Genomic DNA, 27,675 nt, shown 5'->3' with positions numbered 1-27,675 from the left:
CTTTAGAAATGTGCATAGGCTATAACCCCTCTACACACCTAACTTTATGTTGGTGTGTTTACTGTTGAGTGAGAAAAGAAAAAAAACAATGTTGCACATTAAGTTAATCATAATGGGGATTGGGGACCCCCCCAAAATAATTTAGGGACCCCCCCTGCATGGGGGTCCCGACCCACAGGTTGAGTGAGAACCACTGCTTTAAGGGTGTACAGATTTTGGTTTCTTCTCTGATGCAACTTTATGGCCACCAAACCATAGCCTAGGCTCATATATTTTGTAATTGTACCACAAAAACCACATGACGCCTGCTATGTCAGTGTGACTGCAGGCTACATGCAACTGCATCTCCACCTCGAGACACACACACACACACACACACACACACACACACACACACACACACACAGCTGTGTGCCCTACACTGTCTGTGTGTACGGGGCTTTATTTTCTCCGTGGTGCGCTTCGCTTGAGTCAAACAAACAAACTGCTCTCAAATGACAATAAAATAGACCTTTTCTTCGCCTCCAGAACAGAATGGACCTCAGATCTGAACTGCTCAAGTCCATCTGGTACGCCTTCACCTCGCTGGATGTGGAGAAGTGCGGGAAGGTGTCCAAGTCCCAGCTCAAGGTAGGCTCCTCCGAAACGACTCCAAAGTAGACTAACTGACCGTTTTTTAACGGCTTCTTTTTTGGGCTGTGGTTCCGAAAAAACAGCGTGTAGCCGGCCGTGCGACACCATCTTCTTACGACGAAGATAAAGCGGTTTAATTTATAAACTCCGTCGTTATTTTCGGCAAGCGACACCCCGTCGTATTGCGAACATTAAGCTATGTTAAATAGAGCTTGAACCGTCTAAATAGCGTATATTGTAGGCTGTAATAAATGTCTTTGTTATCTAGAAAACTTGTCCGCACAATTAGGCTAGGTTATGCCTATTATAGCGTTCTTCTGTTGCGGTCAGAAAAAAGAAAAAGCTATTTTGAAAGGACATAACACCACACAAAGTTTAAATGGGACAATGGGAGTAGCCAGCCTACATAAACATTCCCTCAGTTAAACTCCTTATGCAAGCACAGGTCAAAGTCCACGACTTTCCACTTTATTTTGTAGGCTACAGTAACAGTCATATCACTAGTTGACGCCTGTCACCAAGCTGAAAAGAGGGTTTTATTGTACTCATATCCATTATACTGTACCCATCATAACCCACCTAACAGTAAGTGTTTATGTGTCATATCTCTGTGTGCCGCGGTGCTTGTCGTCCTGTTCAGACTTGTCCCTGTCTGTCCCTGGGGACGTGAAGAATCCAGGGAAATAGCAGACTGTTGTCCAGACAGGCTGAAACATCAGCTGAGCTCAGGGGCGTCAATTGGGTATGGCAGGGGTATGCAGCTGCCAGGGGTATGCAGCTGCCATACCCTGGGTCCAGGGGGGGAAATAAAAGTATATCTGTGCTGGTTATTATGTTGTTAAATTACAGTAAAATAACTACAAACTACAAAATGTAACAAAATGGTCACTTTAACAAGGTATTATAATTACATTCTCCACACTTGTATTCTCGTTCTCGCGTTGTGAGCATGTAGATCTGCTATTTTCACAATTTCTGCCTCTATATTTGGCCAACGTTTAACTAGTCATTTTAGAGGTATTAAAAAGTCCTCAAATTGACACTTTAGAAATGTGCATAGGCTATAACCCCTCTACACACCTAACTTTATGTTGTTGTGTTTACACAACATTACATTCTCCACACTTGTATTCTCCCCATCTTGACAGAATGGTATATTCCCAGGTTCCGCAGGTCAGCTGCACAGGTGCAATGCATTATTGTTAATTGTGGCACGTTTACTAACATGCCAAGTTTAGCTGCACTTGAGCAACCGTTCCAGGCTGCCACATCCAGCCCAAGAAACCGTAGAAACGGGGGTAAAATAGTACTTCTTAAAATAAATGTATCATGCCTGTTGCTAAGGTATGGCAACATGACTGGTGTCTTGCACGCACGCGAAGGTGTGCGTGCAAGACACCAGTCATGTTGCCATACCTTAGCTCTTTCTGAACTGACGCCACTGGCTGAGCTGAGCTGTGTGTGTGTGTGTGTGTGTGTGTGTGTGTGTGTGTGTGTGTGTGTGTGTGTGTGTGTGTGTGTGTGTGAGAGTGTGTGTGTGTGTGTGTGTGTGTGTGTGTGTGTGTGTGTGTGCGTGCGTGCGTGCGTGCGTGTGAGTGAGAGAGAAAGGCAGGCTAGTAGGTTGTAGGCTGCTCTTTTCAGAATTACCAATCCATGCTTGTGACCCAACATAACACCATAGACTTTAATAATAATAATAATGAATTCAGACATTAATAAATAATAATAAGCTAAATAAAGGAGGAAGCTCTGTGGACATGCACTGCACTGACTAAAAGCATTGTAAAATACTTTGTCAAGGCTTCATCAGTGGCAGCTGCCATTCTGGAAACAGGATGAAAAACAAGATAAAAGCTGAATTCTATTAGCATATGAGGCTGTAGTGAGTGACAGGCGACAACAGTCCATGCATTCAGGAGGACAAACAAGCAACATGTTTGTTTTATTCAGTAAAGCCGAAGCTGAACGATAATGTAAAGTTTGTCAAGGCATCCTAAAATGTCTGGGTTTCTGAGGCTAAGGCATAACGCCTGTAGAAACCCAGTAATTACTACTTCTTGTGTTCACCATGACAGATGCTCATAACCACAGTGTTAACTGTAGTGACATATCCTGTCTCCTAGTCAGAACTGTGTGTTTGTACTGACAGTATGATATGATATGATATGATATGATATGATATGATAAAGTACTTTATTGTCAGTTCACACTGTAATTTGTCTTGCGACACAGCAGCCATGTATGCAAAAACATATATACAAACATTTGACATCAAACATATAATTTTCCGAATGTCTATCTGAGTGAGTGAGTGAGTGAGTGAGTGTCTGTCACAGCGTTTCTCCTCGGTGAATGGAGCAATTGATCTGGAAATCGCCATCACCATTAGCATATGAACACACCTGACATAACTGTGAAGCCCGTTTGTCACTTTCACAAATCATATGCTGTATATTAGCATTTTTGAGCGGTGGTCACACCGTCTCCATAGCGTGACCGTGTGTGTAGGTATGTTAGTTTGTTTGTATGTGGGTGGGTCTGTATGTAGCCTCAAGCCTGTGTAGTACCTTTTCTGACCACACATGTTAAGGGAGGGGCGCTGTTGTCCAGGCCACACACACACACACACACACACACACACACACACACACACACACACACACACACACACACACACACACACGGGGGGGGGGGGGGGGGGGGGGGTGAGAACCACCGCTCAGTTCACACAGGTGTGATTTTATGGTATGTGTGGTATGTGTATCTATATCTATTCTGCATCTAGCATGAGGCATATCTATTCTGCATCTAGCATGAGGCAAAATGTTTAACCAGCTGTGTGTGTGTGTGTGTGTGTGTGTGTGTGTGTGTGTGTGTGTGTGTGTGTGTGTGTGTGTGTGTGTGGGGCCCTCTTCCTGTTAGAGATGTTGTCCAAAAATCATGCAGATCGGTACACAGTATCTCTATAGCCATTAAACGAAACGGGTATTTCTTACATTGATGCTCCTACATATTATCATGCAAGCACCAGTTAAAGTTACTTTCCATCCCTCATATACTGTGTGCACAGTGCACACCCCATAACCCACACACTGCACATCATTTCGGAGCTCATATCTTTGAACGGGTAAGGACTAGTAAACAACAAATGAACGAGACAGGATTACATACATAAGGATAATACAGACAAGCCTAGCCTACCTCTGGCCAAACTCCTGATTAAGCCTTAAAATCGACTGATGGACAAAGGATCTTTTTAATAGTAATGTAACAGTAATAGTGATAGGTATGGGATCTAATCAATATATATACAATAGTTATGGAGAATTTAGTTATGACATCCTATGCTATTTAAATGTTCTGTGTCTTGGGTCTAGGTCCGTCTCAAGGTCTGTGAAACTCTGTGCAAAGCCAGACGTGTGTTTCTCTCAATGTGTCAACAAAGAACTGATATGAAGAAGTGTTTTGAGAACTTCTGGGTCGTAGTGAACTCTGGTTGGCATGGCAGAGCATTTATTAACCCGCCTATATTCTGTCAGTGTAAGAAAAACTAAGCTATCAAATTGGTTCATGTTTCAACAGTTAAGGTATTTAGCAGATGCTCTTATCCAGAGCGACTTTGATATTTTTGATTTGATTTGATCTTTATTCTTCTTGAACAAATAAAACAGTACAGAAAAATAATCACCATCACAATTTTGAAAACAACAATTGTGTTCAAAAAGGGACAGGGAGAAGCAAATGTTGTCCGGCCCCCTTCATACCATAATAAATATCCAAATATTATAAAATGATACGTGTTACAAAAAGTTATATAATAGTAATAATACCCTAAAACAATTACCTAAATGTACATACTAAATGACTTACAATAAGCAAGGTAAATAAACACATACATTCATACATAGAATGCAGAGAGAGCTGTGTAGAATACCTGGTAAACCCACTCTAATCTACAGTAATTTAATCTTTATTTCAGACCCAAGGGAGATCCATTGATTGATTGATTGATTATTTTATTAGACAACAAAATTGGAGAACAGTACAAGTATAGTCAATACAATATAAATGTAGTCCAGTACAAGTACAGTTAAACACCCTGCCTAAAAGGAACATCCCAAATAAGACCTTTTACGGTCTTTTTTTTCACGTTGAAAGCCCTCTGTATTTAATTCATGGACATATCACAATTAAAAAAAAAAAAAAAAAAAAACAATATAGGTAATAAAAAATAAACTGAAAAGGAAATAGAATAAAAAGACTTCCACCTTGTTCAGTTTTGAACATACAGACAGGTGCACCAGTGGTTCCACAGAGTAGACAAGAGGGATAGGGTTAGTTATGACAGCAATGATGTCATTCAGGGGTTTTCAAACCTTTTTGACTCAGGACACCCCTGAGTTACACTGTTATTGAGCGTTGGTCACAACGCTCCTATACGTGGCCGTGTGTGTATGCGTGTGTGTGTGTGTCCGTGTCTGTATGTAGCCTGGCAGTACCTTTTGTGACCAGACTGACCACACATGTTAAGGGAGGGGCGCTGTTGTTCACACACACACACACACACACATGGATGGATGGATGGATGATGGATATATATACAGTATTTGTTTTGCTGTTGCGCAGCCTCCACGACCAACGCTCAGTTCACACGGGTGTGATTTTTTTTTTTTTACATCTTACATCCTATTGGAGAAATATCCTTTTCCATCAGAACTGAGTGAAAATAACTTTATACTTGACGTTTAACCACTTGAACTCCAGCATGCCTATTCTGGGGGGAAGGTTCACCAAAAATAGCAGATCTACAAGCTCACAACGCGTCACAACGTGACGCGTTGTGAGCTTGTAGATCTGCTTTTTTTGGTGAAGAGAGTTGTCATAGATGGAAAAAGAACTCATCAAGTACAGTGCAAATCTGGTCTGTTTCACTAAGCATAGTGAAGTGATATTGATGTAGTGATATTGATGAATTCCAAATATCATCAAATGATCTCGCGGCACCCCTGGACTTGCCTGACTGCGAGCGCCAGACATCTCACACCACACTACGTGGGGGGAGAGAGTCTGAAATTGAGGGCAGACATTCTATTTCGGCGGGGGGGGGGGGGGGGCTGAAGCCTATTGACGTCACACACACACACACACACACACACACACACATACACACACACACACGCAACGGCGACGTGGCGTGACATTGCAAAAATACGTTCTTTCTCATAACATATTATATGTCTGCATGTTTACGTTAGTGAAAAATGGTATTAAAACGTGATGAAACGGCACTATTGCATCGTTTATTAAAATAATACGAGTCGAGTCTGACTCTGCCGTGACAGTTTTCACGGACCAATCAGAGTCCACTAGACTCTCACGTGGGCAGAGGACACCAATCAGAGTCCACGAGCGAGTCTCACGTGAGCTCAAGAGCTCTGTTTGGAGGGGGCTGGGACCGGAGCAGCCTACCACGTGCCCCAAGCATACAACCCTGATTGGCCCATTCAAAGCGCCCGCTCTTCAGGCGCGCAGGAAATAAAATAAAATATGTGCAGCTTCAGTCCACACTACACACCACCCACCAGCAGGGGGTGGTGATGTGCGGACTGAAGTGTCAGGCTACCCCTGGACTGGTATCACTGATCACAGCACCCAAGGGTGCCCCGTCACCCACTTTGAAAACACCTGATGTAATTCACTGACTCAGATGCCCTACATATAACTCTATACATAAGGTTGCGTAGCACAGCAGAGCAGGTGGGCAACGTCAGGATTGCACTGGAGCCTCTTGGAGCTCTCAGTAGTGAGTCGTCTGATACTGTTACTAGTTACTAGTTTGTAAACTGCATTATTCTAACATTTGTCAGAATGTAATAATCGAACCTGTACATGTGTTTGTATGTGGCGGCGGGGGGGGGCAGTGGCTCAGGGGTAGAGTTGCCGTCTTAGAACACGGAAGGGTTCCCAGTTCGATCCCGGGCTCCCCAGAGTTAAGGTCGTTGCACACTTAGGGCTGTCACGATTATGACATTCTACATGACGATTAATTTTCTCTCAAATAATTGCGATTAACGATTTAATTGTGTTTCTGTCGTTGACAATTACATTTCTGTTTGGCTTTTAGGCTTTGAAGTTGCACATGGCAGATATGACACATAACCTAAATATACAAAGAAATTACTGACATATTTGACAACCTTTACTTAAAAAAAACATTGATAGTGGAAATAGCCGATCTACAAGCTCACAACGCGTTGCATCGCGACGCGTTGTGAACTTGTAGATCGGCTATTTCCACTATTTTTGACATGAAAACGATTATGACGATTATGAAAAATAATCACGATTATGTCAAATAATCACGATTAGACGATTATGTAATAATTGTGACAGCCCTATGTGCACTGCTGCATTTTCAGGCCGAATATCGGAATGAATTTCGGAGCGAGTAAATAAAAGAATCAACCTCACGTTATGTCAATCACGTTTGCACACTGCCGCCCGTTTCGTATTTATTTTCGGAGCAGGGTTGATTTTTTCAGATTTTCGCAACTGTCGCCACTGGGTCCCTTGCTCTCTCTCTCTTCTCTCTCTCTCCTTGGCCTGAAAAATGCTTTCGAGGATTTTGGATTTCCAAAACGCAACGAAAAAAACGTGTCGAAGAGTCCTTGAGCAAGACTCTGAACCCCACATTGCTCCCGGTGAGCAGGTTGGTGCCATGCATGGTTTCCTCCGCCATCGGTGTATGAATGTGTGCGTGAATGGGTGAATGTAATGCACAATCTCTGTAGAGTGCCTTGGATAAAAGCACTATATCAGGGGTTCTCAAAATGTTTTAGGCCGTGAACCCCAAAATAAACATATATGAACTGGAGACCCCCACCCTGACAAGCACTTGGAATTGTCGCAGTTTAGTTGCGACCGTCAGGGAGCAGTTTACTATGAAAACCTCCACCGGCCTTCCTTCCTTCGGTCACACGTCACACGTCACACCTTTGCCCTGCTCATATCTCCGCATCAGTATGACATCACACCACATGTGTACACAAACCTTTGTGTACGTTGCTGTGGCAACAGTCTGTTGTTGCTGGTCTGTTAGTGTACGTTAGCAACCACCTTAGCAACCATGGTTTTACCCTAGCAACCAACTGTTTACCCTAGCAACCAACTGTTTACCATAGCAACCATGTTTTTTTACCCTAGCAACCAACTGTTTACCATAGCAACCAGATACGCAGAGCAGGGATCTCCATATATGGGCATAAACAGGTGACATCACACTGATGTCAGATACTCAGAGCAGGGATTTCTCCATAATATATGGGCATAAAAGGGATTCTGTTAGGGATCTCCATATATGGGCATAAAAGGGATTCTGTTAGGGATCTCCATATATGGGCATACAAGGGATTCTGTTAGGGATCTCCATATATGGGCATAAAAGGGATTCTGTTAGGGATCTCCATATATGGGCATAAAAGGGATTCTGTTAGGGATCTCCATATATGGGCATAAAAGGGATTCTGTTAGGGATCTCCATATATGGGCATATAAGGGATTCTGTTAGGGATCTCCATATATGGGCATAAAAGGGATTCTGTTAGCTGTTAGTGATCTCCATATATGGGCATAAAAGGGATGCTGTTAGGGATCTCCATATATGGGCATAAAAGGGATTCTGTTAGGGATCTCCATATATGGGCATGAAAGGGATTCTGTTAGGGATCTCCATATATGGGCATAAAAGGGATTGTATCCCAGATGATGCCCTGTTAGGAGATCCACACTAACAGAATCCATATATGGTCCTACCGACAGCTGCTATAAGCCAACCCTGGCGATAAGGTCTGAGTCGAAGAAATGCTTCTTTCCTGGCAAGAATTGCCCCTTTATACTGTAGGGCTCGTTTGTGTATTGTATGACATCACGCCACATCATCGGCTGAGGACTGTGTGATGTCATCATATCTCCATATATGGAGACATAAGTTGCTCATGCCCAAATATGGGCTGGTGAGGTCAGACTTAGTGTGATGCGTAGGTTATCTCCATATATGGAGATTCAACTTCAATGAGTAACCATGGCAAACTGTCAACTGCCCGTATGTCTTGATAATTGGTAAAACAAACTTTTGGCCTATTTGTGGAGATAAGCGACCAACGGTCGCTTATCTCCCAATTAGGGAGTCTTACTGGTATCAAAACCTCCACCGGCCGTCCGTCCGTCCGTCCGTCGGTCACACGTCACACCTTTGCCCTGCTCATATCTCCGCATCAGTATGACATCACACTGCTTGGTGTGTGCCGTCAGGGTCATTTGTGTACGGTGTGATGTCATACTGATGTCAGCAGTGTGATGTCATACTGATGTCAGCAGCTATGTCTTTATATATGGAGTTATATGTTGTTCGTGTCCAAATATGGGGCTTGTGAGGTCAGACTTAGTGAGATTCGTCGGTTATCTCCATATATGGAGGGAGAACCAGCTTATGAGCCGATGAGTTGTGTCAGAGTCGAGATCCTGCTTGCATCTAATCTGTCGGTAGATAATGCCGGTCTTATATAAGGGTAATTTGTGTACGGTGTGATGTCATACTGATGTCAGCAGTGTGATGTCATACTGATGTCAGCAGCTATGTCTCTATATATGGAGTTATATGTTGTTCGTGTCCAAATATGGGGCTTGTGAGGTCAGACTTAGTGAGATTCGTCGGTTATCTCCATATATGGAGTGATGTGTTGGTTATCTCCATATCTGGAGATTCAACCTTCAACGATTTTGACATCTTGTTACTAATCTGTCGGTAGATAATGCCGGTCTTATATAAGGGTCATTTGTGTACGGTGTGATGTCATACTGATGTCTGCAGTGTGACAGGAGATAAGCGACCAACGGTCGCTTATCTCCCGATTAGGGAGTCTTACTGGTAGGTATTACATTTAATGTGACTCGGTTCCACAGATAAATATTGTGAAAATAGCGGATTTACATGCTCACAACGCCTCGCACTGTGAGGCGTTATGAGCATGTAGATCTGCTATTTTCACAATGTTCTCATTTTGCTTACTTCACATGTGACCGTTTGACCAGTTTGGTCTTGAAAGTCCTTAAATTGTCACTTTAGAAATGTGCAGATACCATGTAGCTATACATGACATTAAGCTAATCATCTGGGGACCCCACAAAATAATTTGGGGACCCCACTTTTTGAGGTTGAGAACCACTGCACCATATACAGTAAACCCATCGTTTTACCGTTCATGTGGTTGCAACAGGTGCTGTCTCACAACCTCTACACGGTGTTGAACATCCCCCATGACCCCGTGGCGTTGGAGGAGCACTTCCAGGATGACGACGACGGACCCGTGTCCAACCACGGCTACATGCCTTACCTCAACAAGTACATACTAGATAAGGTACTGTCACCTTGTCCTTACCTCAACAAGTACATACTGGATAAGGTAATTATAAAGATAATGAATTTTATTTGTATAGCACTTTTCCAAACAAAGTTACAAAGTGCTTCACAGAACATTGTTAAAAACAACAACATACAGCAAAAAACTAAACAAAGCATGAAACACTTATGATACACAAATACCAATATACAAGAGTGTACTTTCACAAGCTGGGCCTCATACTGAGCTAGCGAGGAGTTGACCCGTAGCTGGACCTGCCTGACGCGCCGTTGGTCTGGTTGATAGAATACAGTACTGGTTGTTCAACTTCGCTGTGTGTATCAATGTTTAAAAGAAACGATGCAGGCAGCGTCTTCATGCAACATAGGGTACATTTATTACTCCACCGTGCAGAAATCATTAGGGTTCCACAAGCAACTCCAGTGAATTAATGAATCAAACATTTAAACAAACAATTCGCGCCACAGCGACTTAAAACACAGCATGTAACTTGCGGTCAAAAACCGTTGCCCTTCCGGGTCAAAACCTCCCAAAGGTGCCCGTGAACTTGACCCTTTTATATTGTACAACGCCACCCCATGGTCACACCAATTCATGAGCAGGTTTTAATGATTTGGCACTTACAACACAGTTATGAGCAACATTTGGTGTAAAGGTATGTTTTCAGAATTGACTTGAACCGAGGCAGGGACGGTGCTAACCGTAATTCCACCGGCAGTGCATTCCACATCCTGGGTGCCCGAGCGGCGAACACGCGATCGCCCCGGGTTACCAGGTTAGTATTTAGGCCTTTTAAAAGGCCCTTGTCCCAAGACCTAAGAATGCGCCCTGATTCACGAGGGGGCAGCATATCCCGTATGTAAGTGGGGGCCAGGCCATTTATAAGAAATAAGTGACATTTATCTACAAGCTCGAGGCGTTGAGAGCTTGTAGATCTGCTATTTTTTTGCTAAAGTTCTCCTTAGAATAGGGATGTGAGGGTTCAAGTTTTTATTTATTTATTAGTTTCATTTAAAATAATTATCCTATCACAAAGATTTGGCGGCCCCCCTGTAGTAACTCTGGGGACCCCCTAGGTGTCCCGGACCCCCTGTTCAAGACCCCTGATTTAGTTCATTAAAACAAGTCCCGGATTGCAGCTTGGTCAGAATGGTAAATGGTGCATTTATATAGCGCTTTTATCCAAAGCGCTTCACATAGATTGTGCATTACATTCACCCATTCATTCATACACCGGTGGCGGAGGAAACCATGCAAGGCACCAACCTGCTCACCGGGAGCAACTAGGGGTTCAGAGTCTTGCCCAAGGACTCTTCCACATTAACTCTGGGGGAGCCCGGATTCGAACTGGGAACCCTTCGGGAACCCTTCATGCTCTAATAACGGTTTCTCTACCCCTGAGCCATGCCGCCCCTCAGAGGTTTGTGGGCGTGGTGGTCTGCTTGAAGTGACTGCCTCCAGGCAGGAATGTGTGTGTGTGTGTGTGTGTGTGTGTGTGTGTGTGTGTGTGTGTGTGTGTGTGTGTGTGTGCACGCACGCTGCTGACTAAGAGCCAAGACAATAATCTTTCAATCTTTGGTAAGGGTGAGAGCAGCGGTTCCCAAACCTTTTACCTCAATAACACCCTTAAAGAGAAATCAGACGTTTGCCCTGGGACCCAAACATTACTTTTATTTTTATTTTTTTTATTTTTTTTGGATTTCTGAGATTAGTCTTTTATTTATTAATGAAATGTACTTACTAATTAATCATAGCTTGTTTCTTTTATTTTTTTCATGGAATTCTTAGCTTTTTGGGGGAATGTTTTTTCTAAAGTGACAATTAAGGACCTTTTAATACCTCTGAAATGACAAATTAAATATTGGTCAAATTGTCAAATATGGGCAGAAATTGAGGCAGAAATTGTGAAAATAGCAGATGATCTACATGCTCACAACGGCGTTGTGAGCATCGGCTATTTTCACAATAGAACCGTGTGATACAAAATGTTATGCCTCAACTCTTAGTGCTCGTCAGGGTGGGTGGGTCCCAGTTCAATGACTCATCACTAAAACCATAGTTTTGTGGGGCTGTTTTTAGCCCAAGCAATGTTTTTCATGCAAAACGAATGCTTGCAATGTATTCCGAATCATTAAAGTAAAAACCCTTAGTTTGACCCCTCACATGCTACTTAAAGCAGATTTTTTGGGGGGGTATTTCTTTCCTTTATAATATAGTGTAAGTGAATGGGCCCCACACTTTTACCCCCTATAAAAGAAATTGCTCAAAGGTGGATTCATGATTGTATGTATATTATAGACAATATTTTAGGCCAATAAAGAAAACGATATGCTGTACCAAATGTCATACTTAAAGCTATACTGTGTAAGTTGCTCAACTAGTGGTCAGTAGCAGTAGAGCAAACCGCGGTCGCGTCTGCTTTTTTCGGCCGTTTTTCGCCGCAGACCGGGCATTCAGACCACCGCGTCCGCCTCGCCTCGCCGAGACCTATCCATAGAGGTCTTTCGTGTCCCTCTACGAGCCTCGGTTGGGGAGTTACATGCTAGACTCCTAGCCCAGTGTAAACACTGCAGTGTACTTCCTGAAGAGCTCAGATCTGGGCTTTGATTGGCCGGTAGGGAGACACGTGTACAGAATGATGCATAATGACGTAATTTTGCCGGGAAAAACAGCCCCGGTCACGGCCACCAGGGCTCAGTAGAACACATATAAAGAAAAGGCTTTGGGAGCTGAAATTAACAGAGTGGGGGTTCTAAAACTTTAGCGATTTAATAGTTAGGACAATTTTAAGATATGTTTTATAAAAAAAGTTACATAGTATAACTTTAAGCCTTTTGGCAACCAGACTATAATGACATGCGAGTCCTATGGTGTTGTTGTCGTCCGTCAGGTCAAAGACGGTACGTTGTGTTGTTGTCGTCCGTCAGGTCAAAGACGGTACATTGTGTTGTTGTCGTCCGTCAGGTCAAAGACGGTACATTGTGTTGTTGTCGTCCGTCCAGGTCAAAGACGGTACATTGTGTTGTTGTCGTCCGTCAGGTCAAAGACGGTACATTGTGTTGTTGTCGTCCGTCCAGGTCAAAGACGGTACATTGTGTTGTTGTCGTCTGTCCAGGTCAAAGACGGTACATTGTGTTGTTGTCGTCCGTCAGGTCAAAGACGGTACATTGTGTTGTTGTCGTCCGTCAGGTCAAAGACGGTACATTGTGTTGTTGTCGTCCGTCCAGGTCAAAGACGGTACATTGTGTTGTTGTCGTCCGTCAGGTCAAAGACGGTACGTTGTGTTGTTGTCGTCCGTCCAGGTCAAAGACGGTACATTGTGTTGTTGTCGTCCGTCAGGTCAAAGACGGTACGTTGTGTTGTTGTCGTCCGTCAGGTCAAAGACGGTACGTTGTGTTGTTGTCGTCCGTCAGGTCAAAGACGGTACGTTGTGTTGTTGTCGTCCGTCAGGTCAAAGACGGTACGTTGTGTTGTTGTCGTCCGTCAGGTCAAAGACGGTACGTTGTGTTGTTGTCGTCCGTCAGGTCAAAGACGGTACGTTGTGTTGTTGTCGTCCGTCCAGGTCAAAGACGGTACGTTGTGTTGTTGTCGTCCGTCAGGTCAAAGACGGTACATTGTGTTGTTGTCGTCCGTCAGGTCAAAGACGGTACATTGTGTTGTTGTCGTCTGTCCAGGTCAAAGACGGTACGTTGTGTTGTTGTCGTCCGTCCAGGTCAAAGACGGTACGTTGTGTTGTTGTCGTCTGTCCAGGTCAAAGACGGTACATTGTGTTGTTGTCGTCCGTCAGGTCAAAGACGGTACATTGTGTTGTTGTCGTCGTCCGTCCAGGTCAAAGACGGTACATTGTGTTGTTGTCGTCCGTCCAGGTCAAAGACGGTACATTGTGTTGTTGTCGTCCGTCAGGTCAAAGACGGTACATTGTGTTGTTGTCGTCTGTCCAGGTCAAAGACGGTACGTTGTGTTGTTGTCGTCCGTCCAGGTCAAAGACGGTACGTTGTGTTGTTGTCGTCCGTCAGGTCAAAGACGGTACATTGTGTTGTTGTCGTCCGTCCAGGTCAAAGACGGTACATTGTGTTGTTGTCGTCCGTCAGGTCAAAGACGGTACATTGTGTTGTTGTCGTCTGTCCAGGTCAAAGACGGTACATTGTGTTGTTGTCGTCTGTCCAGGTCAAAGACGGTACATTGTGTTGTTGTCGTCTGTCCAGGTCAAAGACGGTACATTGTGTTGTTGTCGTCCGTCCAGGTCAAAGACGGTACATTGTGTTGTTGTCGTCCGTCAGGTCAAAGACGGTACATTGTGTTGTTGTCGTCTGTCCAGGTCAAAGACGGTACATTGTGTTGTTGTCGTCTGTCCAGGTCAAAGACGGTACATTGTGTTGTTGTCGTCCGTCAGGTCAAAGACGGTACATTGTGTTGTTGTCGTCCGTCCAGGTCAAAGACGGTACATTGTGTTGTTGTCGTCCGTCAGGTCAAAGACGGTACATTGTGTTGTTGTCGTCCGTCCAGGTCAAAGACGGTACATTGTGTTGTTGTCGTCTGTCCAGGTCAAAGACGGTACATTGTGTTGTTGTCGTCCGTCCAGGTCAAAGACGGTACGTTGTGTTGTTGTCGTCCGTCCAGGTCAAAGACCAGACTATAATAACATGGTGTCATCCATCAGGTCAAAGACGGTACATTGTGTTGTTGTCGTCTGTCCAGGTCAAAGACGGTACGTTGTGTTGTTGTCGTCCGTCCAGGTCAAAGACCAGACTATAATAACATGGTGTCATCCATCAGGTCAAAGACGGTACATTTTGTTGTTGTCGTTCTTCCAGGTCAAAGACGGTACGTTTGACAAGGAGAAGTTTGACGACCTCTGCTGGATGATGACCATGAAGAAGAACTACCGCGGCGAGCCAGCAGGGGTGCTGTCCTCCAAGAGAGACTGCTTCAAGCTCTTCTGCCTCTTCAACCTGCTGTCGGAGGACCGCTATCCCCTGGTCATGATGCCAGAGGAGGTAAGCTATCCCATAGTCATGAGTTTTAAAGGTGATACACCATGCATTTAAAAAGTATTTATGTCATATTGTTTATGTCCCAAAAACGTTTTTCAAAAGGTTTGAGGCTAAATTACCACTCCTGAATAGAGAGCCTCTCTCATTTTGAATGGCTCTCAGAGCATTTTCAGCTGCAGTACCACCTTTGGCCTGAACTGCGCCACCCCCCCCAAAAAAAATATTTTTGAAAAAAAAGGTTTTTTTTTGAATTTTTTTTTTTTTTTTTTTTTGAAAAATTTTTTTTTTCAAAAAAAGTTTTTTTTAAAAAAAAGTTTTTTTTTAAAAAGTTTTTATTTTTTTTTATATTTTTTTTATTTTTATGATGACGTCACAATCGGCAGCAAATCTGGATAGCCTGTTTTGAGAACCCGTGGGATACTTTTAACCTTCGCCTTCTCAAAACCAGAGAAAGACACAACGGTCAGAAATGGGACTTTGTGAGGATAGAAGGTGCTAGTGGGACCCCAAAAAAAGGTTTTAAAATTGGAAAAGTGAAATTTCATGGTGTATCACCTTTAAGGGGCAGCATAGCCGAATGGTTAGGGAGCCCGCCTGGGGAACCAGAGCCCCTGGTTGTCCCAGGTTCCATTCCATAGCTGGGGAACCAGAGCCCCTGGTTGTCCCAGGTTCCATTCCATAGCTGGGGAACCAGAGCCCGCCTGGGGAACCAGAGCCCCTGGTTGTCCCAGGTTCCATTCCATAGCTGAATGGTTAGGGAGCTGCCTGGGGAACCAGAGCCCCTGGTTGTCCCAGGTTCCATTCCATAGCTGAATGGTTAGGGAGCCCGCCTGGGGAACCAGAGCCCCTGGTTGTCCCAGGTTCCATTCCAGTCCAGGGTAGCAACGTCGTAGCCTGGCGTTGCTCATACATAATTCCTCACTGCGTATCGGATCTTAGTCTGGACTCGCGTGCAGAATTTTAATTTCCAAGGGGTGGGTTAAAAAAATGGCTCTGGACGTGATTGGTTAGACCAGACCAATGCTGGGCACTGAGGAGCTGCATACCCCTGCCATACCCAATTGACGCCCCTGCTCTGTTTCATTCAGTTGTATGGCCGCTGGGGATATGTTAGACTCTCTGTTATGTGTCATGTTTATAATTGATAATATCACAATTTAACAAATTAATTGAACATGTATGTTTACCACACATTTAACCATTTAATACAAATCTAATAACCTTGTAGATCGTCTGTTTTCACGTAATGCTCCCCACTCCCAACCCACACAAATCAACATTGGGGATGGGGGGGGGGGTTGGGGCCAAAGATTTCCGAAGAAGAGCGGTGGCTCGGAACGGCACTTGTTTTAGACGCCTTAGCCCATTTTCCACTGGCCCAACTCCACACCACTCCACACCACACCGCCCACTTGTGACAGGTTTTCCACTACAAGGACCTGGGTAGAGTGGTGTGAAAGTGGTGCTAAACGTGGCACTAAAGAGTATCCACTCTAGAGTAGGTCTGAGCTAGGCCAAACAGGGCCAAACACTTCATAATGACTGATCACTCACTGACTTTTCATTTAGACCACCAGGATATAGTTGTAATACATGATAATAGATTCTATTGTGTTATAATAACCACTATTATAATCTATTATAGTTTATTTTAATGATCATAGTAATACATTAATACTTTATAATGTATTATAATCACAGTTATAATCCATTACAGTGCATTATAATTAGGATAGTTGTAATACAAATGTATATTGTATTATAATCACAGTTAAAAGGTTCAATTTGTTTCTTACCGATAGGGGAACTTTTTTGTAATGGAAAATGTAGATATTTTTATGTGGTGTGGTGTAGTGTAGTGTAGTGTAGTGTAGTGTAGTGTGGTGTGGTGTGGTGTGGTGTGGTGTGGTGCTAAAACTGCAGTCGAAAAGGGGCTCTTGTAAAACAGTCACTACAGAGGGGGGGGGAGGGGGGGGTCCTCCTTGGTTGCCTTTGATCTCAGCTGGTTTGGGTTCAGGCACCAAAAGGCTTCAAAAGGCTCTTTTGGATGTTTGTGACTCCTTTTGATCCAGGACAGGGGCGTCACAAGGGGGGGGGGGGGAGTGGGACTGAGTTACCAGGGCCCAAGGTGGAGGAGGGGCCTTAATTATTTTATACTTTAGCTATTGAAAAATAGCAGATCTACAAGCTCACAGCGCAGCACCGAGTGCCGCGCTGCGAGCTTGTAGATCTGCTATTTTTGAGAGGTTGTGAAAATGTGTGCAAATCTTTGAATGTATGTATTTTTTTTTATAAGTGAACATTTGCAACTCAAATTTTGCTTCTGGGTGGTCCCTGGAACTAAATATTTTGAGATGGGGGTCCGTGGCCGAATACATATCATTTTGGTGGTCCTTTACACAATGAACAAGTTTGAGCACCACTGACATAGAAACATAGGTTTTTCCAAAAAAAAAACCTTAGAAGGATTTGAAATATTCAAAGACTTGCACACATTTTCAAAAAAAGCTTTTTCACGATTTTTCAAAAATAGCAGATCTACAAGCTCGCAGCGCGGCACTTGGTGCCGCGCTGTGAACTTGTATATCTGCTATTTTTCAATAGTTATAAAGCACAAAATAATGTGTAATCATGCGTTCCCAGTCTAAATGGGTTAAACCCCCTCCTCCCCCTATGAAGAACATTCACGGGGGGCCCACAGTGAATCCTTGGACCCAGGGCCCAGAATGTGGTGTGACACCCCTGATCCTGGTGGGGGAGAAAGGGTCACATGACATCCATTCAGATTTCTCACTGCAGAAAAAAAAAAAAAGAAAAGTAAAAAAGCCAAGGGTAAGTAAGGAAATGAATCATTAGTCACTTCCTTCCTGTTCTGGAGACCAACCTACCCCTGATGTACTCTAGGGTGTAGCACCACATTCTGGGCCCTGGGTCCAAGGATTCACTGCGGGCCCCTCATGAATGTTCTTCATAGGGGGAGGGGGTTTAACCCATTTAGACTGGGAACGCATTATTACGCATTATTTTGTGTTTTAACTATTGAAAAATAGCAGATATACAAGCTCACAGCCTGGCGTCAAGTGCCGTGCTGCGAGCTTGTAGACCGACTATTTTTGAAAAATCGTGAAAATGTGTGTTTTCTATGTCTTCTGAATCTGTTTTTTGGAGAGAAAAAAAAATCTATGTCAGTGGTGCTCCCCCAAAATGATATGCATTTGGTCACGGAAAGATTTGCACACATTTTCACGACTTTTCAAAAATAGCAGATCTACAAGCTCGCAGCGCTACACTTGGTTGCCGTGCTGTGAGCTTATATATCTGCTATTTTTCAATAGCTAAAGCATACAATTATTCCAGGTCCTTACACTTTTGGCCTTGGTAACATCTATAAAATGTACTAAACTAGTGAAAACAGCAGAAAACAGCACAACGCCTCGATGCGAGGCGTTGTGTGCTTGTAGATCGGCTGTTTTCACTAATTTTGTGTGACAGTCTTGTATGATGAAGCAGGGCTTTGCTTTACCAAAAGACGTACACATTTGAAACTTGGAGATACGAGGTTTCTGCCCGACAGTGACGATATTTTAGTGATTATGTTGCGAGGAAAACGTTGAGATAACAGCCATTTTGGTTAGAACGGACTGAAAATAACTTTGTAATTTTAAAATGATACTAAATATTTTTTTCAAGTGTCCAAATAAATTCCAAATATTATCAAATTATCTTGCGGCACCCCTGGACTGCCGTCGCGGCACCCCAGGGTGCCCCGTCACCCACTTTGAAAACCCCTGGTCTAGACTCTAGTCTCTGTAGCAATGCCTAGACTAGAGACTGGTGTGGTGGAAATCGGAACAATCAATAATCAACGAGAAAATGAGGAGACAAGACATGATATCTATCTATAAATGCGAGAAGTCTCTGTCTGTCTGTGTGTCTGTAATCCGCCTATCTCGAGAACCGTTCGTCCCACCGGCTTCAGATTCGGCACGCGCGTTCCCCGCCGCGGCACGGAGTGCAGTGCCGGGTCTCGACCCGACGCGCGGTTTTCCCGAACCGGCGCGAAACGTTCGGAATCTCCTTATGCGGGGTTGATTGTTGACATCAGGCTGTTCCGGAGGAAATCGGCGAAAGCTCTGACTCATTGTGACATCACTTCATAAAAGGCTCTGACATCACGTACGCCACATGAGTCAACAAAAAATCTCTGTGAGTGTGTATGTATGTATGTAATCCGCGTATCTCGAGAACCGTTCGTCCCACGGGCACGCGCGTTCTCCATATATGGGCATAAAATGAACGCGGCACGGAGTGCAGTGCCGGGTCTCGACCCGACCCGACGCGCGGTTTTCCCGAACCGGCGCAAAACGTTCGGAATCTCCTTATGCGGGGTTGATTGTTGACATCAGGCTGTTCCGGAGGAAATCGGCGAAAGCTCTGACTCATTGTGACATCACTTCATAAAAGGCTCTGACATCACGTACGCCACATGAGTCAACAAAAAATCTCTGTGAGTGTGTATGTATGTAATCCGCGTATCTCGAGAACCGTTCGTCCCACGGGCACGCGCGTTCTCCATATATGGGCATAAAATGAATGCCCCCATATATGGGCATAAAATGGATTGCAGACAGACAGATACAGATATCTCCATATATGGACATAAATGGACAGAGGCAAACAGATGGTCAAAGATCTCCATATATGGGCATAAAATGGACGCAGACAGACAGATACAGATATCTCCATATATGGGCATAAATGGACACAGGCAAACAGATGTTCAAAACGGGTCCTATGACAACAAGTATAATGAGGTTTGCATTAAAGGGGGAACCGGCACTGTGTCTGCAACACAGTTGGAGGCACAGACAGATACTCCATATATGGGCATAAAATGGACGCAGATAGACAGATATCTCCATATATGGGCATAAAATGGACCCAGAACTATAACTGCAGTGATCTCCATATATGGACATGGACATAAAATGGACGCCGACAGACAGACAGACAGATACAGATATCTCCATATATGGGCATAAATGGACACAGGCAGACAGATGGTCAAAACGGGTCCTATGAAAACAGGTATAATGGGGTTTGCATTAAAGGGCGGGGCATTCATTCCCTATTTACATTGTTCCGAGTTGGCCAGGTCGCCGACTAGACGCTGGGCCGCCCCAGCTTCTAGTAATATATAATTACTACACTATGGACCCTATTGTTTGCGTCTAAAGTACCAGGTCTTATGACTTTACTTAATTCATGCATCCGTAAGATGTTGTTGCGACTCAAAATATGGCCCTAGAGCTTTCACTTTTTCTTTTCTTTTTCTTTTTATACTCAAAAATATCACTTTCGCCACCTTTAACAACCGTTCAGGCAGTGGTGGAAAAAGTAATAAAATGTTTTACTTAAGTAAAAGTATCAATACTGCATTATAGAAATACTCTGTTACAAGTAAAAGTCCAGAATAAAAAATGTATTTGGGTAAAAGTACAAAAGTATTGGCATCAAAATGTACTTAAAGTACTAAAAGTAAAAGTACAAAATGTTTGAAAATACCAGATCTACAAGCTCACAACACGTTGCGATGCAACGCGTTGTGAGCTTGTAGATCGGCTATTTTCAAACATCCAAGTTATAAAATTGGTAACTAGTAACAAAACTTTTCAAATACTGTAATTGTAGTGGAGTAAAAGTAAAATGTTTGGATCCCAGATGTAGTGGAGTAGAAGTAAAAGTATTGGAAATGGGAAATACTCAATCTACTATTACATTTTTCTTAGAGCCGCATCCCACTTCCACGCCCATTTCGCCTCCACTTCAACTCATAGCCAGAGCAGATGTCGGTAGAGCAGATGTCGGTAGAGTGTAAAAACCGCCCATAACTCTATCATTGGCCCCCCGTTGCCATGGTGACCGCCGTCCATTGGCTCGTATTCCCAGCTATGGGACCGGCGGATCCAATTTCAACCGAGGGGGGCGTAGCCAGAACACACACACACACACACACACACACACACACACACACACACACACACAAATAGCTAATAGTTAGCTCACAACTTTCCACTTTTCTCTTTCACCTCAATCCGTATACCACGTCATCGCATCACCAATACGTTTTATTTATTATTATTTATTTTTTTTCCCAATTTTTTTTCCTCAAACATTTTTTTTTTTCAAAAAATTTTTTTCTCAAACATTTTTTTTTTAAATTTTTTTTTCTCTAAAATTTTTTTTTTAGAAAAAAAATTTTTTTTCTCAAATTTTTTTTTCTCAATTTTTTTTTCTCAAAAAATTTTTTTTTCTTAATTTTTTTTCTCAAATTTTTTTTTCTCAAACATTTTTTTTTCTCTAAATTTTTTTTTTCTCAAACATTTTTTTTTCTCAAATTTTTATTCTCAAATTTTTTTTTTCTCAAAAAATTTTTTTTTCTCAAAAATATTTTTTTTCTCAAATTTTTTTTTCTCAACATTTTTTTTTCTCAAAATTTTTTTTCTCAAAATTTTTTTTTCTCAAAAAGATTTTTTTTCTCAAAAAAATGTTTTTCCTCAAAAAAAACATCAGATCGTGGCCACCCTGAACTAAGTAACTAAATGTACTTAGTTACTTTACACCACAGAGTTCAGGTCATCACAATGTGTGGATGTTGTCCACGGCAGGTGGAATACCTCCTCAAGAAGATCTCCTCGGCGATGACCGCCGAGTGGGACGGGACGGCCCTGGACGAGCTGCTGTCCCGGGACGCGTCGCTGTGCGACGAGGGCCTGTCGGTCTGGGCCTTCCTGGAGCACATGGAGGCCGGACGCCTGCTGAGGGTGACGAGCTCAGAGTCCTTCAGTCTTGGTCTGGACGAGGTGTTCTTAGAGATGTACCACAATGTTCTGAAGAGGGTGAGTCTATCTAGAGATGTACCACAATGTTCTGAAGAGGGTGAGGTGAGTCTATCTAGAGATGTACCACAATGTTCTGAAGAGGGTGAGTCTATCTAGAGATGTACCACAATGTTATGAAGAGGGTGAGTCTATCTAGAGATGTACCACAATGTTATGAAGAGGGTGAGGTGAGTCTATCTAGAGATGTACCACAATGTTATGAAGAGGGTGAGTCTATCTAGAGATGTACCACAATGTTATGAAGAGGGTGAGGTGAGTCTATCTAGAGATGTACCACAATGTTATGAAGAGGGTGAGTCTATCTAGAGATGTACCACAATGTTATGAAGAGGGTGAGGTGAGTCTATCTAGAGATGTACCACAATGTTATGAAGAGGGTGAGGTGAGTCTATCTAGAGATGTACCACAATGTTATGAAGAGGGTGAGTCTATCTAGAGATGTACCACAATGTTATGAAGAGGGTGAGGTGAGTCTATCTAGAGATGTACCACAACGTTATGAAGAGGGTGAGTCTATCTAGAGATGTACCACAATGTTATGAAGAGGGTGAGTCTATCTAGAGATGTACCACGACGTTCTGAAGAGGGTGAGTCTATCTAGAGATGTACCACAACGTTCTGAAGAGGGTGAGTCTATCTAGAGATGTACCACAATGTTATGAAGAGGGTGAGTCTATCTAGAGATGTACCACAACGTTATGAAGAGGGTGAGTCTATCTAGAGATGTACCACAATGTTCTGAAGAGGGTGAGTCTATCTAGAGATGTACCACAATGTTATGAAGAGGGTGAGTCTATCTAGAGATGTACCACAACGTTCTGAAGAGGGTGAGTCTATCTAGAGATGTACCACAATGTTATGAAGAGGGTGAGGTGAGTCTATCTAGAGATGTACCACAATGTTATGAAGAGGGTGAGTCTATCTAGAGATGTACCACAATGTTATGAAGAGGGTGAGGTGAGTCTATCTAGAGATGTACCACAATGTTATGAAGAGGGTGAGTCTATCTAGAGATGTACCACAATGTTATGAAGAGGGTGAGGTGAGTCTATCTAGAGATGTACCACAATGTTATGAAGAGGGTGAGGTGAGTCTATCTAGAGATGTACCACAATGTTATGAAGAGGGTGAGTCTATCTAGAGATGTACCACAATGTTATGAAGAGGGTGAGGTGAGTCTATCTAGAGATGTACCACAACGTTATGAAGAGGGTGAGTCTATCTAGAGATGTACCACAATGTTATGAAGAGGGTGAGTCTATCTAGAGATGTACCACAACGTTCTGAAGAGGGTGAGTCTATCTAGAGATGTACCACAACGTTCTGAAGAGGGTGAGTCTATCTAGAGATGTACCACAATGTTATGAAGAGGGTGAGTCTATCTAGAGATGTACCACAACGTTATGAAGAGGGTGAGTCTATCTAGAGATGTACCACAATGTTCTGAAGAGGGTGAGTCTATCTAGAGATGTACCACAATGTTCTGAAGAGGGTGAGGTGAGTCTATCTAGAGATGTACCACAATGTTATGAAGAGGGTGAGGTGAGTCTATCTAGAGATGTACCACAATGTTATGAAGAGGGTGAGTCTATCTAGAGATGTACCACAATGTTATGAAGAGGGTGAGTCTATCTAGAGATGTACCACAACGTTCTGAAGAGGGTGAGTCTATCTAGAGATGTACCACAACGTTATGAAGAGGGTGAGTCTATCTAGAGATGTACCACAACGTTATGAAGAGGGTGAGGTGAGTCTATCTAGAGATGTACCACAACGTTCTGAAGAGGGTGAGTCTATCTAGAGATGTACCACAACGTTCTGAAGAGGGTGAGTCTATCTAGAGATGTACCACAACGTTCTGAAGAGGGTGAGTCTATCTAGAGATGTACCACAATGTTATGAAGAGGGTGAGGTGAGTCTATCTAGAGATGTACCACAATGTTATGAAGAGGGTGAGGTGAGTCTATCTAGAGATGTACCACAATGTTATGAAGAGGGTGAGGTGAGTCTATCTAGAGATGTACCACAATGGTATGAAGAGGGTGAGGTGAGTCTATCTAGAGATGTACCACAATGTTATGAAGAGGGTGAGGTGAGTCTATCTAGAGATGTACCACAATGTTATGAAGAGGGTGAGGTGAGTCTATCTAGAGATGTACCACAACGTTATGAAGAGGGTGAGCCACTACAGTATGTGTGTTTGTGTCCCTCTAGTCTGGTGTAGCGTACACCAGTAACCTCGCGTCACCAGTCTTTCCTGTCCGTTTGATCCGGTCTAGGTGGAAACCACAAGCAGAAGAAGCGGTGTCACTTTGATTTGTTTCCCCCCGTTTGTTTCCCCAATCCCTATTAAAATGCTCCAGTAGCCTAGTGTAGTCTTGCCAGTCGCTATGAGTTGGACTAAAAGATGCATATACCAAACTAATTTTCCAAAAGCAAAACTATGCGACATCAAGGAGTTTATTAGGTAGGCCCTAAAAGTATGTCCTTGAGCGCAGGGGAATTATTTTGAGTTAAAACTGAATCCGGTTTTATCTTTCCGGCCAAAGTGTATTCTTTTAAAGGTGATACAACATGAAAATTCACTTTTCCTATTTTAAAACCTTTTTTGGGGTCTCATAGCACCTTCTATCCTCACAAAGTCCCATTTCTGACCATTGTGTCTTTCTCTGGTTTTTGGTAAGGCGGAGGTTAAAAGCATCCCACGGGTTCTCAAAACAGGCTGTCCAGATTTGCTGCCGTCGCTGACGTCATAGACGGCCGTTTTTGAAGAAAAACATTTTTATAATCAATTGATAATCATATTTTAACTGGGGATCCCCCACCCTGACGAGCACTTGGAATCTAGGAGTTGAGGCATTACATTTAGTTTGACTCGGTTCCACAGATAAATATAGTGAACATAGCAGATCTACAATTTGACCAGTTTTTATAGTAGGGTTTGTTGATTATTCTTTGATACAGTAATGGTCTTTTTATTTTAGGTATTGAAGTATTTAGGTATTAAAAAGTCATCTGGGAAATGAAAGAATGGACGGAATATCAAACCCAACGGAATGACACCACGAATGTCTGACATGGACTAAAATGTGATAATTAAAATTATGTAATGATGTTGACCCTGTAACGTTTTATACTGTACATGTAACAAACTGCAAATAAAAAATAAGTTAAAAAAAAATCATCTGGGCCCCCCCTAGGGGTCCCGACCCACAGTTTGAGAACCACTGGCTGACACCACAGGTTTTCAAAGTGTGTTAAGCTAAGGCAGGGGGATTTTGAAAAGGAGAGCGAGGGAACTATTTTATTAATTGTGTAATTCAACAAAAACATCATCATTAAAACATATTACATTCATGGTTAAAACATGCAAATCTAATCAAATAGAAGATTAGATTAGGCTTATGTGTGATATAAAGTGACAAAGATCAAATATATATTTTTGAATGCATACAGGTACGTACAAGCAGCCAAATGCTAGCCTGACTGCAAGCGTCAGACTCTATCACACACTTCGTTTTGGGAAGAGAGTCTGAGATTTCGGGCAGACATTCCACTTCTGGGGGGGCGGGCAGGGGGTGGTTTAAAAAAATGTTAAGTTGACTTGCTCTTAATTGCTCCCTCTGAACTTCAAAGTGCTTGTGAGCTGCTGTAATTGATTGAGCCATACAAGTGTCAATAGCTCGTTAGTCACTGAAAGCATCAAAGACTACAATCTGTTTGATGTCTGTAATAAGAGTGGAGGGGGGAATGTGTTTGAATACACACAGACTCGCCCTGATTGGCTGAATGGTTTTGAACCAGGCCACCACCCACCACGTGCCCCAAGCCTACAGCCCTGATTGGCTCGCCCTCTCTGAGGGCTGGTGGAAAAAGCTTATTTAATGTGAAGGGCCAGACTACACAACACCACCACTACCAACAGGGAGTGGTGTTGTGTAGTCTGGTTTATTAACCAGGCTAGCCAAATGCTAGCCTGACAAGGTCGCATAACTGTGCTGGTCTTCATTGCCTCTGTGACGCTGTCATTGACATGCCTCTCCTCCGTGTCCCCCAGGGCTACATGTGGAAGAAAGGTCACATGCGTCGTAACTGGACGGAGCGCTGGTTCGTCCTGAAGCCATCGTCCATCTCGTACTACGTTGGAGAGGACCTCAAGGACAAGAGGGGAGAGATCCCACTGGACAGGAGCTGCGCCGTGGAGGTTGGTGAAGGAACGCCAGCACCACTGTTGTTTTTGACTGCACATTTTGATTTAGTTTTGGTCGTAGTCTTTTGAATACAATGTCATTTAGTTTTAGTCCTAGTCTTTTGAATACAATGTCATTTAGTTTTAGTCCTAGTCTTTTGAATACAATGTCATTTAGTTTTAGTCCTAGTCTTTTGAATACAATGTCATTTAGTTTTAGTCATAGTCTTTTGAATACAATGTCATTTAGTTTTAGTCATAAGTTAGTCACCTGAAAAGTTTTAGTTTTAGTCCTAGTCTTTAGAATAAAATGTCATTTAGTTTTAGTCCTAGTCTTTTGAATAAAATGTCATTTAGTTTTAGTCCTAGTCTTTTGAATACAATGTCATTTAGTTTTAGTCCTAGTCTTTTGAATACAATGTCATTTAGTTTTAGTCATAGTCTTTTGAATACAATGTCATTTAGTTTTAGTCCTAGTCTTTTGAATACAATGTCATTTAGTTTTAGTCATAGTCTTTTGAATACAATGTCATTTAGTTTTAGTCATAAGTTAGTCACCTGAAAAGTTTTAGTTTTAGTCCTAGTCTTTAGAATAAAATGTCATTTAGTTTTAGTCCTAGTCTTTTGAATAAAATGTCATTTAGTTTTAGTCCTAGTCTTTTGAATACAATGTCATTTAGTTTTAGTCCTAGTCTTTTGAATAAAATGTCATTTAGTTTTAGTCCTAGTCTTTTGAATACAATGTCATTTAGTTTTAGTCATAGTCTTTTGAATAAAATGTCATTTAGTTTTAGTCCTAGTCTTTTGAATACAATGTCATTTAGTTTTAGTCCTAGTCTTTTGAATACAATGTCATTTAGTTTTAGTCCTAGTCTTTTGAATACAATGTCATTTAGTTTTAGTCCTAGTCTTTTGAATACAATGTCATTTAGTTTTAGTCCTAGTCTTTTGAATACAATGTCATTTAGTTTTAGTCCTAGTCTTTTGAATAAAATGTCATTTAGTTTTAGTCCTAGTCTTTTGAATACAATGTCATTTAGTTTTAGTCCTAGTCTTTTGAATACAATGTCATTTAGTTTTAGTCATAGTCTTTTGAATAAAATGTCATTTAGTTTTAGTCATAGTCTTTTGAATAAAATGTCATTTAGTTTTAGTCATAGTCTTTTGAATACAATGTCATTTAGTTTTAGTCATAAGTTAGTCACCTGAAAAGTTTTAGTTTTAGTCCTAGTCTTTAGAATAAAATGTCATTTAGTTTTAGTCCTAGTCTTTTGAATAAAATGTCATTTAGTTTTAGTCCTAGTCTTTTGAATACAATGTCATTTAGTTTTAGTCCTAGTCTTTTGAATAAAATGTCATTTAGTTTTAGTCCTAGTCTTTTGAATACAATGTCATTTAGTTTTAGTCATAGTCTTTTGAATAAAATGTCATTTAGTTTTAGTCCTAGTCTTTTGAATACAATGTCATTTAGTTTTAGTCCTAGTCTTTTGAATACAATGTCATTTAGTTTTAGTCCTAGTCTTTTGAATACAATGTCA

At 42.4% G+C, this 27,675-nt stretch overlaps 1 protein-coding gene across 1 annotated transcript in view; it reads left to right on the top strand.

The window, feature by feature from the left end:
- Positions 1-400: 400 nt before the first annotated feature.
- def6c (DEF6 guanine nucleotide exchange factor c) overlaps positions 401-27,675 on the top strand; it is a 47,958-nt gene continuing 20,683 nt past the window's right edge. The window contains exons 1-5 of the mRNA XM_080754744.1: positions 401-630; positions 9,909-10,049; positions 14,867-15,049; positions 21,715-21,945; positions 26,006-26,152. Coding sequence (XP_080610870.1) covers positions 535-630; positions 9,909-10,049; positions 14,867-15,049; positions 21,715-21,945; positions 26,006-26,152 — 798 coding nt within the window. The 5' untranslated portion in view covers positions 401-534. The remainder of the gene's footprint in view (positions 631-9,908; positions 10,050-14,866; positions 15,050-21,714; positions 21,946-26,005; positions 26,153-27,675) is intronic.

The sequence above is a fragment of the Nannobrachium achirus genome (assembly GCF_963921795.1).
Source record: "Nannobrachium achirus genome assembly, chromosome: 23".
In the NCBI taxonomy this organism is placed as follows: Eukaryota; Metazoa; Chordata; class Actinopteri; order Myctophiformes; family Myctophidae; genus Nannobrachium; species Nannobrachium achirus.
The sequence above is the reverse complement of the archived record's forward strand: the minus strand, read 5'-3'. Positions and strand labels throughout refer to the sequence as shown.